The 19,428-nt window shown below is 35.5% G+C and overlaps 1 protein-coding gene across 1 annotated transcript; it reads right to left on the bottom strand.

The window, feature by feature from the left end:
• Window positions 1-1,649: 1,649 nt before the first annotated feature.
• Window positions 1,650-9,481, bottom strand: LOC132203372 (achaete-scute complex protein T4-like). Its single transcript, XM_059631099.1, has 2 exons — window positions 8,528-9,481; window positions 1,650-2,714 (listed from the first exon to the last, which is right to left on the bottom strand). Exon 1 carries the CDS (start codon window positions 9,459-9,461, stop codon window positions 8,553-8,555), a length of 909 nt encoding a protein of 302 aa, XP_059487082.1. The 5' UTR covers window positions 9,462-9,481; the 3' UTR covers window positions 1,650-2,714; window positions 8,528-8,552.
• Window positions 9,482-19,428: the final 9,947 nt, after the last annotated feature.

Genomic DNA, 19,428 nt, shown 5'->3' with positions numbered 1-19,428 from the left:
GAGACGCGCGCTCCAGCACAGATGAATTGGAAGAACGAGCGGGGCGGGCGGGTCTGTTTCCTGTTGCTCTGCGCACATATGTGATTTCCGCGTTTGAAAAATCCATCGCCACCGACTCGCAATCGGCACAAATGTGGAAACATTCCTCCCGGGGAGTGACACAACTCATTTCCTCCTTGGCTGACTGGATCATACCTAAAACAAGGGTAACCTCACTACTAAAATTATAATTTTACTTTTATTTTATAAACTTTGCAACTAAACTTTATTTTAAGAAATATTTAAAATATTTATTTAAATAAGTAGTTTTTTTGAATTTTAAATAATTTTATTTCATTTTGTTTACATAAAATGATTTAAAATTAATTGCTTTGCCCCTTGGTGGTTAGGCAGCCATAGAGCACAGAGATGTTCAGCAGGTTGCCATTATGCGCAAATATATTTGGTTTAAAAATTAAATTTAATAAAAATCTGCAACCTTCTTTCTCTTCAAATAAAACAGCAAGAAGAACTAATTTAGGTTTTTTAAATAAATTGTTTTTTATTAATCAAAATTATAATCCCAAACCTAATATTAATTTATCAAAATAATTTTCAATTCTTATTTAATAAAATATTATTTTTGAATAAATATATTTGAATGCTACCTTGTTATAATACAATTATCCAATGCTATACCTGCTGTGTGATTTCAGAAGATTATTAAATCGTAATGCTTTTTTTTTCTTAGTTTGGCTTTTCTTGTTTGAATTATGTTACTATATATTTGGCGAAGTGGCCCTGTGTGAATATTTGAACAACTATTTTGCTACTAAATTCAGAAATAATTTTTCCAAATCTTCTTTTACTTTCCTTGGTTTATTAGAATTGCCATCGCGTCAAATTTTGTCTCTGTCGCGACGGTAATTATGAGGCATTAGAATTTCGTCGTCTTGGAGTGTTTTTGGGGCCTTGTGTTTTTAATACCGTGGAGAGCTCAAAAAGTCAGAACACCCCTTCTCGAGAGCGAGCGGTGCATGGTGGCAACATGCGGTGTGCAAATGCACGACAAGCTTGGCTTTGCCAGATCTCGCGTCCCCATAGAGTTCCTGCATCCAGCTAGGCCTGTTGCGCACTTGGCGTGCACTCGGTGGCACCAGACCACTTACTTGTGCGGCGCCCAATTTTGTCACCATTCGGAAATCGGAGATATGCTCACGCGCGAGCCATGCTGCACTTATTTTTATTGCCCAGTGAACTGAAATTTGATCTCGTGATCCATAGAAAATAATTCTCTTTTAACAAGCTCACAGTGTCAAAAAAAGACAGAATTCCCAAAATATAAAAAAAAACTTAATTTCTCAACAATTCCATCATTTTTGGAAGCCTTGATTAATTTGAATCTATAGAAAAATAAAAGTGGATTTAAATTCTTACCAAATCTAGGTTTATTTAACTCTAATTTTTTTAACGTTTATCAAAGAAATCGATTCAACGTATTATATATTTTAAATAAATTTTTGTCACTTCTGCATGAAGAGATTTTTAAGGCCTTTGAAGTTATAATCATCTATGATAATTTTTCTTAAAATTTAATTCATAATGTGGAAATTAAAATGTTTTTAGTAAAATTTAACTGATTAAATCAACTTTATTTCTTTTCCCTTACACAGAGTATAATGATTAAGTAGACTGCCTGTAAATGCATTTATAAAAATACATCGAGCGTAATAATATGGTACAAAAAATAAATATTTCCATAAGGGGCATAATTTTATGTACAGCAGATTTGCAGAGAAGCAAAACAAGATATAATAATGTTACAAATTGCAGCACGGAGGCTGGCAAAATTCATATATATGGCAGATGAGATAATCGAACAGACAAAATCGCGGGTGGAGATCAGTATAAATGAGAGTAATTATAAAAGTAGCAATAAAATTAATGAACAGACCTAAGAAGGTGTTTCGAAAAAAGGTTACAATAGACAGAGGCTTCTGCGGTGTATTATTACAAGCAAATAACGACGAGAAAATATCAATTGGTCAAGATAATGATCAGCGATAGCACCATTGAGACAGGAGAGGAGAGATAAATTTCAAAAGTTGCAATAATTCACAAGGCACAGGAGCTTTTAATTGCCTTTATTGATTGCCAGGAGAATTTATTATTGCTGTCTTATATTGGTCGGCGGCATTGTTTGATTCACTGGAATGCTGGTTGCTAAAATTTATCACAATGTCTTTTAGGATTTTTGTATATAAACTGGTGAAAAATTCTCACATATAAAAATTTATTAATCTGCCAAAAGAACATAGAACTTTCAAAAATCATTTTTTTATTTTTTATTAAAGCTATGACTTCCATTGGTCGTTTTTAGTCTTACACATATGAATAAGACAAAATTTTGCAAAATTTATAATTAAAATTTTTTAAGTGAATTAAAAATGATAAAAAATTTCACCAGTCTATTATAATAGTTCAGCAAGTTTGTATACATTTTATAAAAATAATTAACAAGGCACTTCATTTTTTTTTCATTTCCTGGCTTTCAGATTTGTGCCACAAGCTCATATTTTTGTCTTCTCAAATTTCGTTTTTGTGCTCTCCGTAAGTTCTATTTACACTGATGGCATCCTCGAGATGGCAAGTCATCAATTGGACGAGCGAGAAAGGCACCACGGGCGAGATCTCCGAAAGGGACTTCCTTGACAGGGCTTTGCATTTTTTACAACCTGCAAACAGAACGGGAAAAAATCACATTAGCATTTATAATTTCGGATTTGGTGTGTCACGTGAATAAAAAAAAAATATTACAATAATAACGAGAGGCGAATTTATCGAAAAACGGTTCTGATTAAAATTCAACCATGGCGTAACGAATATACATGCAGCAGGGAGAAATATTTTCAACAATGCAGAGGTAATTGTAGCATGACTAGGGCAGCCAGAGAGAACTGGAGCGACCAGTGCGTATGTGTGCGGGGTGATTTATTCCCCTTTGTTCGCGGGCATCATCCCCCTATGAACTTTTCGGAAGAGATTCCCTCGTCCTCAGGTGACACTGCAGGCCTAACGCGTAATCTTGCATTGTGTTGAAACGCAACAATGAAAAAGAGAGAAAGAGACGCCACGCTGCACATCCCCATCTTCCTCAACGTTTTTCAACAGAAAGAAAGAGAGAACGAACAGCCCCAGTGTATTCGGATTTCGATCGAAAAATTCTGTTAGATATCAATAATAGGAATAATAGGGAGGGGCACGTTTGGATTTGGAATTCAACATTTTTTTTATACGAAATTCACAATGGAAAATGCTTAAAGAGAAGAGATTCGCCACGCATCGGACATGGCCGGACAGTACGAAAATTCCCAGCTCACAGTATAAATTCGACCCTCCCTTTCAAATCAAATACCAAAGATGGTTGAATATGATGACAAAAAAAAAATGCTGGCGATTTTTGTCTCCGATATGAAAGGAGATGATAGGATTTCTATAATATCTTCCAATTGAAATGTAAAGCAGCATTTTTATTCATTGCCAATATTATTTATGCGCTGGCCCCAAATTGACAGGATAAAATCTGCGTTCGCAACAGACCAATTTTTTTTCCTTTTTACCGAATAAATAATTCTATTCACCGTCTTGAAAAGAAAGCTGCTTTTCATTCAGCGCGCGGCCAGTTGGAGCAGAGAATATATTTATTGCAAAATCGAGTTGTGGTCAACTATTCAGGAGTTCATAACTCGTTGCGTACATGAAAATTATGATGGGCTGCACGCATTACAATCGTATTTCGTACATATACTGCTGCACAAATGTTTACTTTGTAACTTCATATAATATTGAAGGAGCAGGGAGGGTTGATAATTTTATAACGGATCGTAAAAGTAGTCGTTAAATTGGAAGGCAGAGAGGAGATTTTCTTCTAATTATTTCTTCATAAAGGCGAGTGTTGTTTTAAATAAGAAGATGCGGAGAAAAAAAACTCTAGAGAGGAAAGGAAGTGGAGCTCGCATATTTTATGCTTGGTAAGAACAAAGCGAAATTCAAATTAATTTTTTACACCTCCTCTCGTTTCTTTTTGTGTTGGACCTCTACACAATAAATTGAATCTGGTCCTCCCCTATATATACGTATTTTATTATATAAGCACTGCATAAAACTCATCAGCAGCACACGACAAAAAGACACGGCGCGTCTCTCGGAGTTTTCATCCGTGAATTATGTTAATGCCGAAGGTCGCAAAAAATAAAGGATGCTGCTTATATGCACTTAGTTAAGTTGAACTGCTTGAACCCTTCCTGAAATAAATTACTGGTTTCATCCCTTGTGTGATCTCTTTTACTTTTACCCTCTCTCTCTCTTTCTTGTTTAGTTTTTTTCATATGTCTCTCTTCCGCGGCACATAATTTATACACATAATGTCATCCTGCTGCAGTTTTCCGTTTTTGTTTCTTATTCACTCGTTTTTTTTCTGAAGAGAGGGACAGTCGAATAAATGTGTATGAATTTGAATAAAACGAATAAAAGTAATTTAGTAGATGGAAAAGTGTCACATTAATCACTCGGCCGCGGCCAACTCGCTCTCTGCCAAGTTGCTCTCCTCATAACGCATAAATGGTGAAAAGATTCTCTATGGACCATGAAATGCATGTGTAATGTGTATAACTATGCTGGTCTCAGGCCATTATTGTAATGTGCACGGGTCTGTTTTGTAATAATTACACACGATTAGCGTGATTTGTCACGAAGATTTTTCATGTGTATAAGAAAAAAGTTCAACGCAGCCACGGCAGACACCGCGTTTTATATGAACTGTGTGCTTAGCAAAAGTTTGCAATCAAAGACAAAATGGAATTGTGGATTTTGCGTTCATTTATTTATTATTATTTTTTTAATTTTGCTAAGAACTTTATTAGAGTTCCAAAAATTGGCAAAATATTCCATCTCTGTGTGTTTGAAGATCTTTTATTTATTAGCGAGAAAATTTTTAATATGAACTTCATAATTTTTTATTACGTTTGTATGAAAATTAAATATATTTATTTCGAAAAAAAATCTAGGAATTTTAATTCGGTATAAGATAAGAGCAAAATAATTATGAAAAAATAAAAATACAGACTTTATTAATTTTTTTGGCTACCGTAGTATGAAATAAAAAGTCAAAAAGAGAAACTATAAAATACTTAAAATAGATATGCTTTTTAAAAAACGAAAAATGAATTCACTTTAAAGAATTGCAATCGTTGATGTCTCCTGCTTTTTCTTCATTATAGAGCAACAGGTTCTAACTCTAAAATCTAGCCACTTTGTAAAAAAGACATAAAAATTTAACTGATTTTTTTTTCATTAAAAAATTGAGACGCATTTCAACATAACTGGCAGGGGAGAATAGATTTTATGAACTTGAGTGTAAACTCAAATAAGAGAGCAAAATAAACGGACATAAAATAATCTGAAAAGATTTGCGTCGTAAACTCTACGGTGCAAAAAATAGTGGCAAAATCGATTTTCCACATCAAATTTTCGCCTTGATTTATGTGCATCATAAATCGGACCGTTTTCCCATATATCCTCTCCTCCTTTTCATATTTTTTGATATTAAAATTCTATTCAGAGCCGGCCGAAATTTATGCCTCTTTCTGTACAACCTGCGTGAACCTAAAAAACTCTGCACTCACAAAAGAGTCAGTGTAGAAAAAGAAGGGCCAGGGAAAAAATAAAGCCGGGCACGCTTACTTTTTCTTGCATCAATTTTTATATATCTCACGGAGAAGGCCGTTCACGTGTGTGTGCATCTTTTCATGATGTCACACAGATTCCTCTCGCGAGACCTGCCCTTGTGAGAGTTTAAATTCGACTTTTTATAATGTAGAAATCCACCCTCGCGATCAAAAACTGCTCTCTCTCTTCTTTCATCCCTCAGGTCTAAAAACGGCACCCATGCTGCACCGACAACAAATGATTTTTTCTCCACGCGGCGATAAAATCCCCCCGGTAGCGAGAGCGACGGAGAGACTCGCTCGCTCTCTCCGCCGTGTGTGCTTTATTATTCGGCAAAGGAGGGAATTTCCTATTTACTATATACATTTCGTGGATAGACGTCTTAAGGAACCGTTCACTCGCGAATAAGTCTCTGTTGAATAGTGCAGGGTTTTTTCAGGGGGTAGCTTTAGAGAAAGATTCCCCGGCAGGCTCACGCTGCTTTATGAAAATTCATCCACCAGTAATTTATGTCTCAAGGACACGCAGGTAAATGGTAAGCCGGTGGAGTACAACGTGTAGAAAAAGCAGCATCGGAGAGGGGTCTGTCTGTCTCTCTCTCTCTCTTCTGTTTGCATTCGTGTATATTTGTGCCAAGGGGTAAGGTAGAATTTCTTAACGGTGCTCGGCGTTTTCTCTATGCACCATGCGAGATGCCCAAGGGGTGACCCGCAAACTCTAAAGACGCACACGTGGACCAAATTGAATGCACAATAAAAAAATATATAAAGACATATTTCAAGCCTATTTACAACTAAGAATTTGCGAATATATGGGAGAAAAAAAACGGGTCTATTGATTTGTTTCAAGTAAATTCAAGAGAATTGTTATAATTGTAATTCAGGAAACTTAGTATTTTATTCTAATTTATTCGTATAACACTAATTGTTGTATGCAGATTTTGATATATTGTTAAATTTAACATACATTTAAAAATATTTTTTTTATGAAATTTCATATTTAAAAAGACAAAAAGTTAGTACATATATCCACTAATTTCCAACAATGAACGATTCTTTTCATAAAAATTTTGTGTAGAGGGTTGGTGACTGCAATTAGAAATTTTTTTAGTTATTGTAATTTTTTTAATGCTATTCAAAGTTTAGAAAATTTTAATTATTTTTTACAGAAAAAAAACGGAATTACAATGAAATGAAAATTTAAAAAAAATTAATATAAAAATATTTAACAAAAAGAAAAATAAGATTAAATTTTATTTAATTTTTAACATTCAACTTTAATATTTGTAATTAGAAAAAAAAAAGATCTGCCTCTAGTGGCAATGATTCCTATGTACTTAATTGACACGGTCCCAATTGGGACGAGATAATCGCAACGCAAATAAAATTTAACACTCTTAAGCGCCTGACGTCATTTTCCTTCTCCAGCCGCGAGTTTCCCGCCGCCCCCTCGAAAAAACTCGCGGCGGTCGATGCATATGTATAGTATAATGTCAACCCATTAAGCACTTTAAGTACTCGGAATTGTCCAGGCAAATAAATGTTGGCTATATTTGCATGGAATTTGCTGTGTGGAAGAGGAAACGCTCGAGTGTAATAAAAAGTCTGGAATTAATTAAAAAAAAAAATAATAATAATAATGGCGAAAAACGGTGGAGGGAAAAATGCACCTCCCCGCCGCGAAGCCGCCGCCGCAGCATCAGCAGACAATTAATTAGCCAGACCAGACGCATTGCCGCGTGCATTTTTTCCAAAGGGCGACCCTTTCTTTGGTCTTTTGTGCGAGCGGTGCATAATGAAATAAAAAGCTGCAGGGAGAGGGAGAATATTATTATAGAGAGAGAGGTCGCGTATAATCATCATTAGACCCTGAACTTCTATGAAAAATCAAAACAATTTGTACAAGTCAGACACTTTTTCCGAGAGGCAATTTTTCTCTCGCACAGTCGACTTATGCGTTGTTTGCTCAAAGGGGTTAATTTCTCGCAGCTCTGCAGTTTTTCTTTCCTTCAAAAGAATGACCCTTATAATGATGTGCCAGGCTAATTGGTGGTTGCATGCATTTATTATTATTTGTTCGTTTTCATTTATGGAAGCAGATGCATTCACCGAAAGAAGGGGTTACGAGTTATATTGTTTTTTATCTGAAGATTAATTGGAGATTTTAAATTGGATAAAAAAATAAAAACGGGTTAAAGCTCCTCTATGATTATCTATAAAATTTATACTTCTGCCAAATTTCAAATTAATTAAATCTCTAGAAAGGAAATTTAATAGGCAATTCGTTGATTTATAAAAATAAGAAAATTTAATGCTTGAAACTTAAGCATTTCAATTTCTTTTCTCATATGCATTTTCATAATTCCAAAAGTCATTTCACATTTTGAATATTTTAAAAACTGACAGAAGTAATATAAAAATCATAACAATGAACACAAGACATTTAATTAAAAATTGTGGGGAAAAAACTAACTTCAATCGAGTTATTTTCACAACCGTTTTTTCAGACGAAAATAACCCTTTTGCCTCTACGAAGCTATAAACTGAAAAATAATAATATCAGGCTCAATCAGGCTTTTGAATTTTATATTTATAAATATATCTATAGATATTAATTATGATCAACAGCTTTTAATTCTGAAATTCAATTTATCCGAATAATTTAAAGCACAACTTTTATTAATAAAAGTTCTAGAACAATATTCCTCTCCCGACTCACTCCTGCTATAATCAATAATTAATCATTTTTTTTTTAGATAAATTCGCTTCTTTCCATCTTTTAATAATAAAATTGTTAACTGAAAATAAAAAGTGATGATTACCTAATTAATTAGCCTGGGCTCTACATCACGCCGTGTGTTGTTGCTGCTGCATCCGTCGCGACTGCTCGAGCTCCCACCACAAGTTCGTTTCCATCATGCTGACGTCGGCGGCGGTCATCGCGGCGTCCATCTGCAGAAATCCACCCTTTTGGAACATTTTGACGTCTTCCTCGTCCAGCATCTCCTTTTTCAAGCCCAGACTGGTCATCGCCGACTCGTCCTTGTGGCAAACAAGGCCGGCGGCGGCCGCGGCAAAGACTCCCATGTAGCCGGTGCTGGTGACCTCGGAGGCGGTGGCCGGCGAGTTGGAGGAGCGGTCGCTGTAGCCGGGTGACAGGGATGACCCTTGTCGCTGCTGCAGGACCATCGAGGTGGGCGTGAGGACGGACACCTCGGCCGCGTTGCCGAAGTACTGGTTGCCGTATTCGTCAACAATAACGCTGGATGACGTCGGCGTGTTGTCCTGGTGCTGGGCCGAAGCCTCGTAAATCAGCGACTCGTCGTCGTCCAGCAAACTGGACATTGGTGACGAGGAGGACACGTTTTGCGTGAGGTCAACGTGGTAGCCGCCGTTTTCCTCCAACATGATTTGCATTCCGCGGATGTACTCGACGGCGCACTTCAGAGTCTCCACCTTGCTCATCTTTTTGTTTCTGGACGTGAAGGGGATGTGTTGCCTGAGGTTGGAGAAGCCGTTGTTGACCTGTTTGACGCGGTTGCGTTCGCGGGCGTTGCGTCGGGCCACGGACACCGGCTGCCCGGGGATGACCTGCACGAAGGTCTGCGCCGACTTGCGCCCCCGGCCGCGGGGCGCCGGCGTCAGCGCCACGTTCATGTTGTTGAAGTTGTTGTTGTTGTTGGCGTGCAACGTTGAGGAGTCCGGCGAGGAAAGTCTCTGTTTCTTGACGGGCGATGCTTCACCTGCGAAGGCCATGTTCGTTCAGCACGCGTTCATTCGCGGGCAGCGCCGAAGGTAGACTGAGCGCCGAAAAATAGGGGCTGCAAGCTCCGAGCTCGTATTGTCACTCCGAGAGGGGTTCTGCACAGGAGAGGGAGGCATTTTCTATGCAGCTGAAAAAAATAACAACACACGCTGGCTGCTGGATCAGGGGAGGGTAGCGCGGCGGCGGCGGCACAGAATAGCGCGTGCATGAAGCGTGGCTTGCGAGCCGAGCCGGCTGCTTCGGCCCGCTGATCAAAATTTTACTACTGCGCCGCCTGCTGCATTTGTTCATTCGCTCTTTTTCTCTCTCGCGTGGAATATAACTATTTGTACACTCGCGCGGCCTGCTGCGGCTGGAGGCCCCAGAATCCACGCACTTACACGTCGAGAGGGTGCACAGCCAGCGCATCTGCTCCTCTCTGAAACTCGCACAAAAAATATGAGCGGTGGCCACTTACTGGAATAAGAATAATTTTAAAATTAAATACTTAAAAATGCATTTTTTTTTACATAAATGTAAATAAAGTGGCCAAATTTTCCCGGCTTTTGAGTGCTTAATTGATTTATAACAGTCAATCTATCCTCTCAAATTAATTTCTAAAATTAAATTTTTTTTAATGCCATCACAGACTTTGGTTGATTTGTTAGACAGAGAAGAATAAATATTAATATAATATTTTTTGGGCTAAAAAAATAACATTGATGTATGATACTTGCATATGCCTGTTTGTTCCTATGTAATTCATGATTTTACAGATTTTACGAATTTTCATAAATAAAATTGATTAGTAGGTTACTTGAAATCAACTCCTAACGCTTCCTGTTAAATCAACATTACTGTTTTGACCTTAATATCACATTGACCACATAATACTATTAATTTTTTTAACTATTACCACATTTTTTTTTAAATTTAAAATAATAAAAACGCAAAAAAATAATTTAATAAAAAACTAAATATTTTGTATGAAATAATCAATTATTAATTTTATACGTTGAAATAAATAATTTAAAAATAAAACTTGTTATTTTTAATAAATAATAAGTATAATAAACAACAGAAACTAATTTTCTTATGTCTACAAACACTAGCTCTCATCGTAAACTCGAAAAAATCCACTTGCACTATAAAACAGATGCACCACATGCAAAGCCAAGTGCAATAAAATAACGCAGAAAACCAGCCCGCTCTCTCCTCCTTTTTCTTCTTCATTCGAATGGCTCGCCACGAGTCAACTTTGGATAAGACTATAAAGTCGACCTCCTTATCTGGCGCAGTAAATAACGCCGCTCATAAAAGTGCATGGGAGACTTGAATGTATGCAACCGGCGGTGATTGATAGAAAACACGGAGGGGCTGTTTTGTTTGTTGACGCTGCTGCTCCCCGCGAGTGATAGATATGCGTCGTGTGGCTGTCGGAGGCTGCGGAACACCAGCAGCAGAAGCACTTCTTCTCATCTCACAGAGAGCGAGAGATGGAAAGTGAAGAAGATAGAGCCGAGCACCAAAAGCCCTTGTGCTAATGCTTTGGGGCTAACAAAAGTAAACCGATGGTATAAATCACAGAGAGACGCTCGTGGTTTTTTTTTACAAATAAAAATTATGGAATAAGTTTCTTTCCCTTAATTTTTAAAATTATATTCATAAGATTATTAAATTTAAAAATTTATAACACAATATATCATGACAACGTTAAAAGTAATTTTAATTAAAAAAAATATATAATTTTAAAAATTTGGTTTTTAAGTTTATAAATAATAATATTTATTTTTTAAATTTAAAATAATAAATATTTTTAATATTTTTTAAAGATTTAACTCAACGTTGCGTTTGGAATCTCATCTAAGTTTCATTAAAAAAAAAACATTTTGTTCGTTTGATTTTTTTTAATTGCTGCACTTCCTTTTTTAATTTTATTCTAATTTAAATATCAAGTCGGTCAAAATTCAAAATTGACCAAGATAAATTTAATGACCAAAGATTAGGTTTTTGAAACCCGCTTATCTCTGGTCCAATTTACACAATTTCAAGGTCTTGAAGCGCCTCTCTTGGTAGCTCTCAGCATGGGCCCCTTATAAACGCAGCACCGCACCAGACGCAGAAAACACAAGCAAAGCAGCGCGCAGGCACCAAATATCGGATAAATTTTCCCACAGTCTGAGGTTTCATAAAGTAAATAATCGGTTCTTCATTTGTAAACACAAAGTCGGCGAGAGGGTCTGGTGTCTGTTTTTAATGAAGGCTCAATTACTCCAATTTTTAACACTTCCCTGTGTAATTTTGCGCACGCCAGCTCATATTTCTCCGTACGCCAAATTAAATGAAAAGCGAGTGTAATTTTCCTAAACGGTCATTTTTCTGCTCAATTACAGATTTATTAAATTATTCGATTTCGAGACTTTTCTCCGATTGATTTCAGAGATAGTGTATAATTTTCTCAATGAATGAAAATATACAGAGATGAAAAAAAAAATGCCACCCACCTTGCAGAGGAGAGGATAAATGCCTCTTTATTATTACACACATTGTTTCAACAGCATGCACAGGTGTTGCTTTTTTTACCAAACGCCGAGAACATTTCGTATATTCAAACCCACTCATCTCTTATGCAAATCAGCCTCTCAGAAGAATTAATGGAATCATCATTTTTTTTATTTCTATCCACGAGAATAAAAGTTAACAACTCGGAATTATTTATTATTGTCTCTCTTTTCTAACTTGGACCAAACATAGCAGCGATCATTAAATAATTATAATTTTATGGCCTCTTCCTTATCTCCAGCGCAGTTGATTGGGCCAAGCTGGACCAATAAATTTATTAATAATGCGAATGATTCCATTTGAGCCCCGAGCTTACGCAGAAGTCATCTGCATCATTTCGTAACACTATATCTAATAAAACAATTTATTTTCTTCCTCTGATTAAAAATTCAGCATCGACGCGTCGTGTGCATTCGCCTCTTTCATTATCTGGAAAATGTATTTTTAACTATAATGATAGTCAAGAGAGGAAAAACAGCGCATCATTAATTATTCATAAGGCGCCAATAGCAAAATGAGAGCATTTTAATCCACCCGGCGCGCGTCTCCTCTGCTGGCATCTCTTTTCAAATTCGCTAATGCCATAAAGAAAATCTATCAATGCCAAGAAACTTTTCTATGTTCGCCATAATCACAATATTTTCAAAGTTTCGCCACAGGGGCAACCGCAAAAATGAAGTAATAATCGATTTTTAATGATAAATTTATTCCAAGCACGCGCCAATTTTGAGCAAATTATATGTTTTTCTTTTGGAAATTCTAAACCTTAGAGTATTTAATTTTATACATTGATGGAAATTCAGAAATTTGAACAATATAATAAATCAAAGATAAATCTGTTATTTAAAATGAGACACAAGCAATTATAGTATACAATGACTTCTCTGACATTAAAAGATAAATAATATGAATAATATATTATATATGCCTTATTATTTCAATTCTTTTACTTTTTGACACTAGCATTTTTTTTATCTAATTGTTAACTTAATTACTAGAATAACGAAATTACTGGTCAGATTGGAAAAGTGTTTATTTAATAAAAAAAAAATTCATTTTGTCAAAAGGATTTGTATTCTTCACTATAATTAATTCTATCATTTTGTAAATTATTCAAAATGCCATGATCAGTAATTTTAATGATATGAAAAATATAATTTCTTGTGCGCAATTGCTAAAAAAATATTCAACCGTGATAATTATTTTCAATTCAACATACAATAATCTAAATGCATTCCAGGATGCAAAAATTGCCCTGACAGGAAATTAGCTCACTTTTGTTGTTCAATTATGCAGTGCATTTGTGCGCCCAACGACAAGGAACTTGTTCATTCTCGCTCTCCCCATTCATGGCAATTAAATCGGCAACAAGTTTAGCAGGAAAGGAAGCTCGCGAGAGAAGGAAGCGACGTCGTTAATTAATTTGAATCGTTTCATAATTTGCGAAGGCGCTGAAAAGAGAGAGAGAGAGGATCGGTTACATCTTTCAGCACGATACGCCCACTCCATCATCATGCTGGCTTCTTTATTTAGCACTCGGTGGCGTTTTATTTATCCCCAAGGCAAATTGGCACGATGTGCATGTGTGAGATCATGACCTCGTTTTTATGCTGGCGGGCGTGATGTGCGGCCTGAATGGGAGGCAAAGGTCGAGTGAGTATATTGTGGGGTTTGCAAAATGCTTTCTTGAATGAATTTTATAACATTATAATTATTTCAAGCTGAAGTTGGGAATTTTAGATTCACAAAAATATTCATAAATTTTAATTTTCAGTAAAAAAATGTAGCATAAAATAATAAAACATATTTCAAATGCTTAATTAAAAACTATTAAAATAAGCAAGAGAGTTTTCGGTTCAGGATAGGATTGAGTGTAAGAGAGAGAATATACTTTGATTTTATAATGATTATTATATTACTGATAACTCTTTCTGTATGGCCTATGGGTAATTTACAAAAATAAACTGAAATTATTTATTGTTTTTGCTTCAAGGAGAAATAAAAATTGTGAAAATATAAAAATATTAAAAAGAACATAGACCACAATTTAATGGTATTGAAACAAAATTAAAAATGTCCTTCATGACTTTTTTTACCCTTTCTAGCGACCTTGAATAAGTAAATAATTGCTTCCAGCTGATAGATCATGAAGGATGGAGACTGGCACACATACATAGAAGCCCTCGAGTAGAGTTATAGACCCGCTAGTTAATTAATAATGATTATAATAAAAGCGGCCGCACACGCGTCATAATAGCGCATAATTGCTGGTGCCCGCCGCAGAAAATAATGATGCTTTTAATGCGTAAGCGAGCCGATATAGATTCACTGCTCGAATAATTCAACTTCCCGCGCACCACAGACCAACAGCATGAGCAGCAGCTCAGTTTATGGGTGCGATTATTTTATTATTGTGTTTAATGGCAAGAGAGCGAGGGGAAAACAACACACGTGATCTGACACTCTTTTCTCGCGTTTGTTATTAAGCTTCCATTTATTGAGAGAGAGGATGAGCGTTGATGAGCAAAGAAGTCGGTGCGGGAAAATTAAAATCAGCCGAGCATGATTCCTCACTGCCCTCTTTGCTACGAGTGCAAGCTGCCAAAGTAATTTCCAAAGAGATGAATGCGCGAAATTATGAAAAAAAAGTACAATAATTATAGTGCATTATTCCTTCAAAATTATGAAAGGGCAATTTTAATGAAAAATCTAGTATAATTTGGGAAATTAAATTCATTCTTTTTAAGTAAGTAAAGGTTTAAGATGCCCTTCAGAATTAAGTGGAAAGAAACAAAGAAATTTAATTTTTTGCAGGGGAAGTTCTGAACTGAAAAAATAATATCGAGAACATAAATATAATGCAAATAATTAAAAAGATAAAACGTAAATCAAGCTTAATTTTTATTAAATTTACAATTTTTTAAATGCATATCTTTCAAAATAGTTCTTTATCAAAAAGAAAAAAAAATGAATCGTTTCTATCTAGTGAGATCTTTTATGTCTGCTTGGTATATTATTCTCAAAATAGATCGGCTAATTTTTTTGCTCCTCTTCGCTTGTTGTGTCGGCGAAACACTTCTTCTTTGGCTCTACATATTTTTTGCAGTCCGTCGCTTCTGTAGAGAACAAAGTGGTGCTGAGGGTCAAGGATGATTATTCTCCGGCTCTTATGCATAATTCAGATGATATCGCGTGGGAGAAAAATGCCGTGCCGCTGAATAGAGGGATGTGAATCATGTAATAAGAAAACGCGAGCGATGCTTCGCTCTCTTTTTATGCACTCGCCGCGCGTATTAATGACCCCGCCACGCATTGTATAACACACACGAGGGCTTCTCTCTTTTCAAAAAATTGTTAAAGGGGAAAGGAAGAAGACGGATGAAAACGGCGGAGTGGTGGAAAACAGATGGACCGGCACCTGTGTGCAGAGTGCGCCAGCCAGTGTTTTTGTTGTTCTCTAATCATTTGCATCTAACACGTGCGTCTCTAGCCTCTGGCCTAGGAGTTGGAATTTAAAAGCAAACAGATGACTAGAAAAGCACACAGTTTTTTTAATAACCAAAATAAACAAAATACATTTGACGCCGTCTCATTTTGTTAAAATTATAACGAGAATTTCCAGGCTATGAAAATCGGAAATTGTAAAAAAATTACTATTGCAAAACACTTGTTTTCGTCGTTCCAACCGATATACTTTTATTAATATTATTAATTTTGAAATTTTAAAAATATTTTACCTGATCGTGGGACTAAAAAAACACAGGACAAAATAAATGTACAAATTCTTAGCACCCTACATTATATGGTCTGGTCTCTGGTCACGATTAAAACCAAAGCGTTCTTCAGTTTTTCAAGTTGCTGGGCGCGTTATTATTACATCACAAAAAGAATTCCAGGTCCAGATTCTTGAACAACTGGCTGTAAATTAAATGTATCTCTGGAAAATGCAAGATTTGTCTTTATGGCGGCGGCGACACATTGATAGATGGAGCCCAATTGTGAACCGAAATGCCGGTCCAAATTAAAACATAAAATCGGTGTTTTCTAATGAAAATAAAAGTGGTAAATTGGGATCATCTCGGCGGCAATAAAAATTCCGACTGCAACTGTAATCAATTATCCTTTCCGACCTGCCCATTTGGACCTAATTGTCTTCGAATGAAAACCAGTTTTTGAGCCAAAACACCGCCTTGTCTCTTGTGGAATTGAAATTTGCAAAAATTATTGGGCCATTAAACTAGCACGGCTGCACTTAATTATTTCTGCAGCACCCATAAAAGTGGCCGAAGCCAATATTTTACGATTTGAAATTAACCTTTTCAGGCTATCAGATCATGGCAATCCAAACTGGTGATTCGATCAAAATTTTGCACAGAATTTTTCCAGTTAGAGCTTTTGATCTCCTCAATTTATGGCCCAATAAATATATACTAATTAATTAAAATAGTTCCTAGATTTGTTCCAAACAAGATTTTCAAGCAACGGTCAGATGAAAGGAGGCTTTTTGTAATCAGATCATAAAAATATTTAAAACTTGCGGCTCAATTCAGCTGATTTCAATCACAATTCTTTGATCGTTTTCATTTTTTTGTATTGATTTATTTTTCAACTTAAAAAATAGTCTATGTCTATAATTGAAAAATATTTTCAAGAAAATTCTTTAAATAGCTGTGGTAATATTAATTTTGTTTTTATATAATCGTAAAAGACCACTCGATTTTTTCAATTGGAAAAAGTGGTATAGAAATTTCCCTTTATTGAGCAAGTAATTATTGCCTGGTACAGTTCGTTGAGGAAGAGAGACGGTTGATCAGAGAGTATGGCTGAATCCACTAGAAGCGCGAAGCAAGGTGCTCTGTTTGACAGCAGGTGAATTGGTCCACCTGCCCTTTGATCCACGTGCATGGCACTCTGCCGCCGCTTTTACCTCTTTTACCCACCCTGACTGAGAGAGAATTAAAAGTAGTAGTGCCCCTGCCTTGTCCCATTGAAGCAATTCTGGCTATCTTACACTTCTTGATGCCGATGCAAGAGCAGGTTGTTTGCCGAAAACACCTGCGGATCATAATTTCACCGATAATCGAACCACTAATTATTGAAGGAAGGCGCCCACCTCCCTGCACGGTAGCTTTTGGAGTATTTATCAGAGATGCTCAGTATGGTGTATTATGCTATTTTTTTTAACAATATTAATCAGCTCCATGAATTATTGTAAGTTTTTCTTTTGTTTTTTAAACCCTCATGATTTCCAAAGTTAAATGTTTTAAAAAGTGAAATATTTTCTATCAACGTTTTTAAGTTTTTTTTGTATTTACCTATAAACTGCAGACATCATATTGCCTTGCAGTGATATTAATTGACAAATCTGAATACAGTCCTGTGAATACAATAATTTCTAGATCATCCTTTATAATTGATTCGCCTAAATTCAATTAATTTATTCTCTTGCAATAAGTCAACAATTAATTGAATAATATTTTAAGGACTGTTCAAATCTCATCAAAATAATTTTTAAAATAATATAATTATATTTTTGCAGATTCAGGTTACGGGCACAGCAGGCCTTTTTTTCTCATTATATATCCCTATATTCTTTTAAACAATTTGGGCGACTTTTATTGAAATATTTTAATTAATTTATTACTTCTTTATAGGCTTTAGGCTCAATGGATTAAAATTAGACTTTAGAACTTTTCTATGAATTTAGATCTATTCTAAGCCTCTCCTTCTTTTCTTGACTCTTACCCACAAAATATTTTTGCCACTCAACGTTTTTCCAAGGGCGTCCCTAGTTCCTTATTACCGAGCGATTTTTTGCTCTGGGTTTCGTCTATTCTGCTCTCCTCGCGACTTCCTTTCCTTTTCATCATTTGGTCGGCGCGCGCGAGAGTGTGCGAATTTGTCGAGGCGGCGGCGGCACGTTGGCAATAAAACGCGCCAGAGGATATATTAATGATAGATTGCACGAGCCGCGCACGAAAATGAACGCGGCGGCACTCTGGCTATCGCGCGCATTATTGTAATCTGTCATCGCGGCCGATTCTGATGACAAGTCATCATCGTTTTTTACGCTCCTTTCGGAACAATGAGCAGAGGTGCGAAAATTACATTGACGGCGGCTCCTTGTGTTGTTTCTGCGAACCGATTAGAACAAAATGAGAACCAGAGGCCTTTGGAGCAACAAGATTTGCAAATTAGCATCATCTGTGACGCTTTTTTGCGATCAAATTTTAAATAGTAGCTCCCGGGAATGGAATATGATGACAGAAGCTAACTCTTAACAGTAGCTCGCGCCAAAGACTGGAGTAGAATTTTTTGTCTTCTCTTCTCATATCTCATGATCTAATGATTCAGATTTTAACTTAAGTTTTTAATTCTTAGAAAACAAAAGTTTCAGTGACTGAAAACAACCATTTTTAGATTCACCAGCAATCTAGTTAAATTTGTTTGAATTTAAGATTCTTAAGTACATTCAATTTTAAATTCCAATTCTGGCATTTATTTTGCTTCGTCAAGTTGAAAATGAAAGTCTCTTAACTAGCTATAAAATGAAATATTAGCAACCCGTAGAACTGGAACTTGTCATATCTTGTTTCAGAAACTTTCTGTGATTGTAATATGAATTTTAAAAATATGCAATAATCTTGATATATTTTTTTTGAGGCCATGAAATGAAAATGTTGGAAGCAAATTTGGTGTTTGGTAATTTTTTTTATAGAGTTGGTCTTGGCAGGAAGTTTTTGTAATCAAAATATATGCGACCAGCCAGAATTTGCCAACAATCGCATTTAGAAGCAAACTTTATATTATTTATAAAAATATAAAAATTATGCATTGAAAAACAAACTGATAAATTTGATAATTTTATGGCAAAAGCTTTTAGTGTCTGTTTCCTTTGTTTTCAAGTGAAGTTTTTTTGTATCTAATTTGAGGATATTTTTTCGGTTATCTTCTTAATTTTTTATTCTATGGATCATTAGAACATTTTTGTTGCGTTCTAATTTCTTCGTAAATAATTATCGTGTTTAAGATTTTTTTAAGCAGTTATTCAGTTTATAACTTAAAAAAACCCTTTTCATTAGTTTAAATCAATAATTAAAATTGATTCAGAAATCGCTACAGTTTAAAATATTCAATTAATTACATTACATACTTCAGAAATTGTCTTATCGCATTGATTCATAGCATTATTTTTAATAATGTAATTTCTTTGAAAAATTGTGCCGTTGCTGTAATAAATTATAGAAAGCCAGCAGAAAAGAAAAAAAAAACACAATTCATATTTTGTTAATTCTATTTACATAATATTATTATTGAAGAATTTTTCTTCCCTAGAGAATTTAAATAGAAAATTAAAAGACAACAAAGTAATTTTTTTAGAGAGCCATATATTGAAAAAAAAATCACCTTCAGTTT

The sequence above is a fragment of the Neocloeon triangulifer genome, unplaced genomic scaffold (assembly GCF_031216515.1).
Source record: "Neocloeon triangulifer isolate White Clay Creek 2 clone unplaced genomic scaffold, ASM3121651v1 ptg000017l, whole genome shotgun sequence".
NCBI classification, from domain to species: Eukaryota; Metazoa; Arthropoda; class Insecta; order Ephemeroptera; family Baetidae; genus Neocloeon; species Neocloeon triangulifer.
This window is presented reverse-complemented; position numbering and strand designations above follow the sequence as displayed.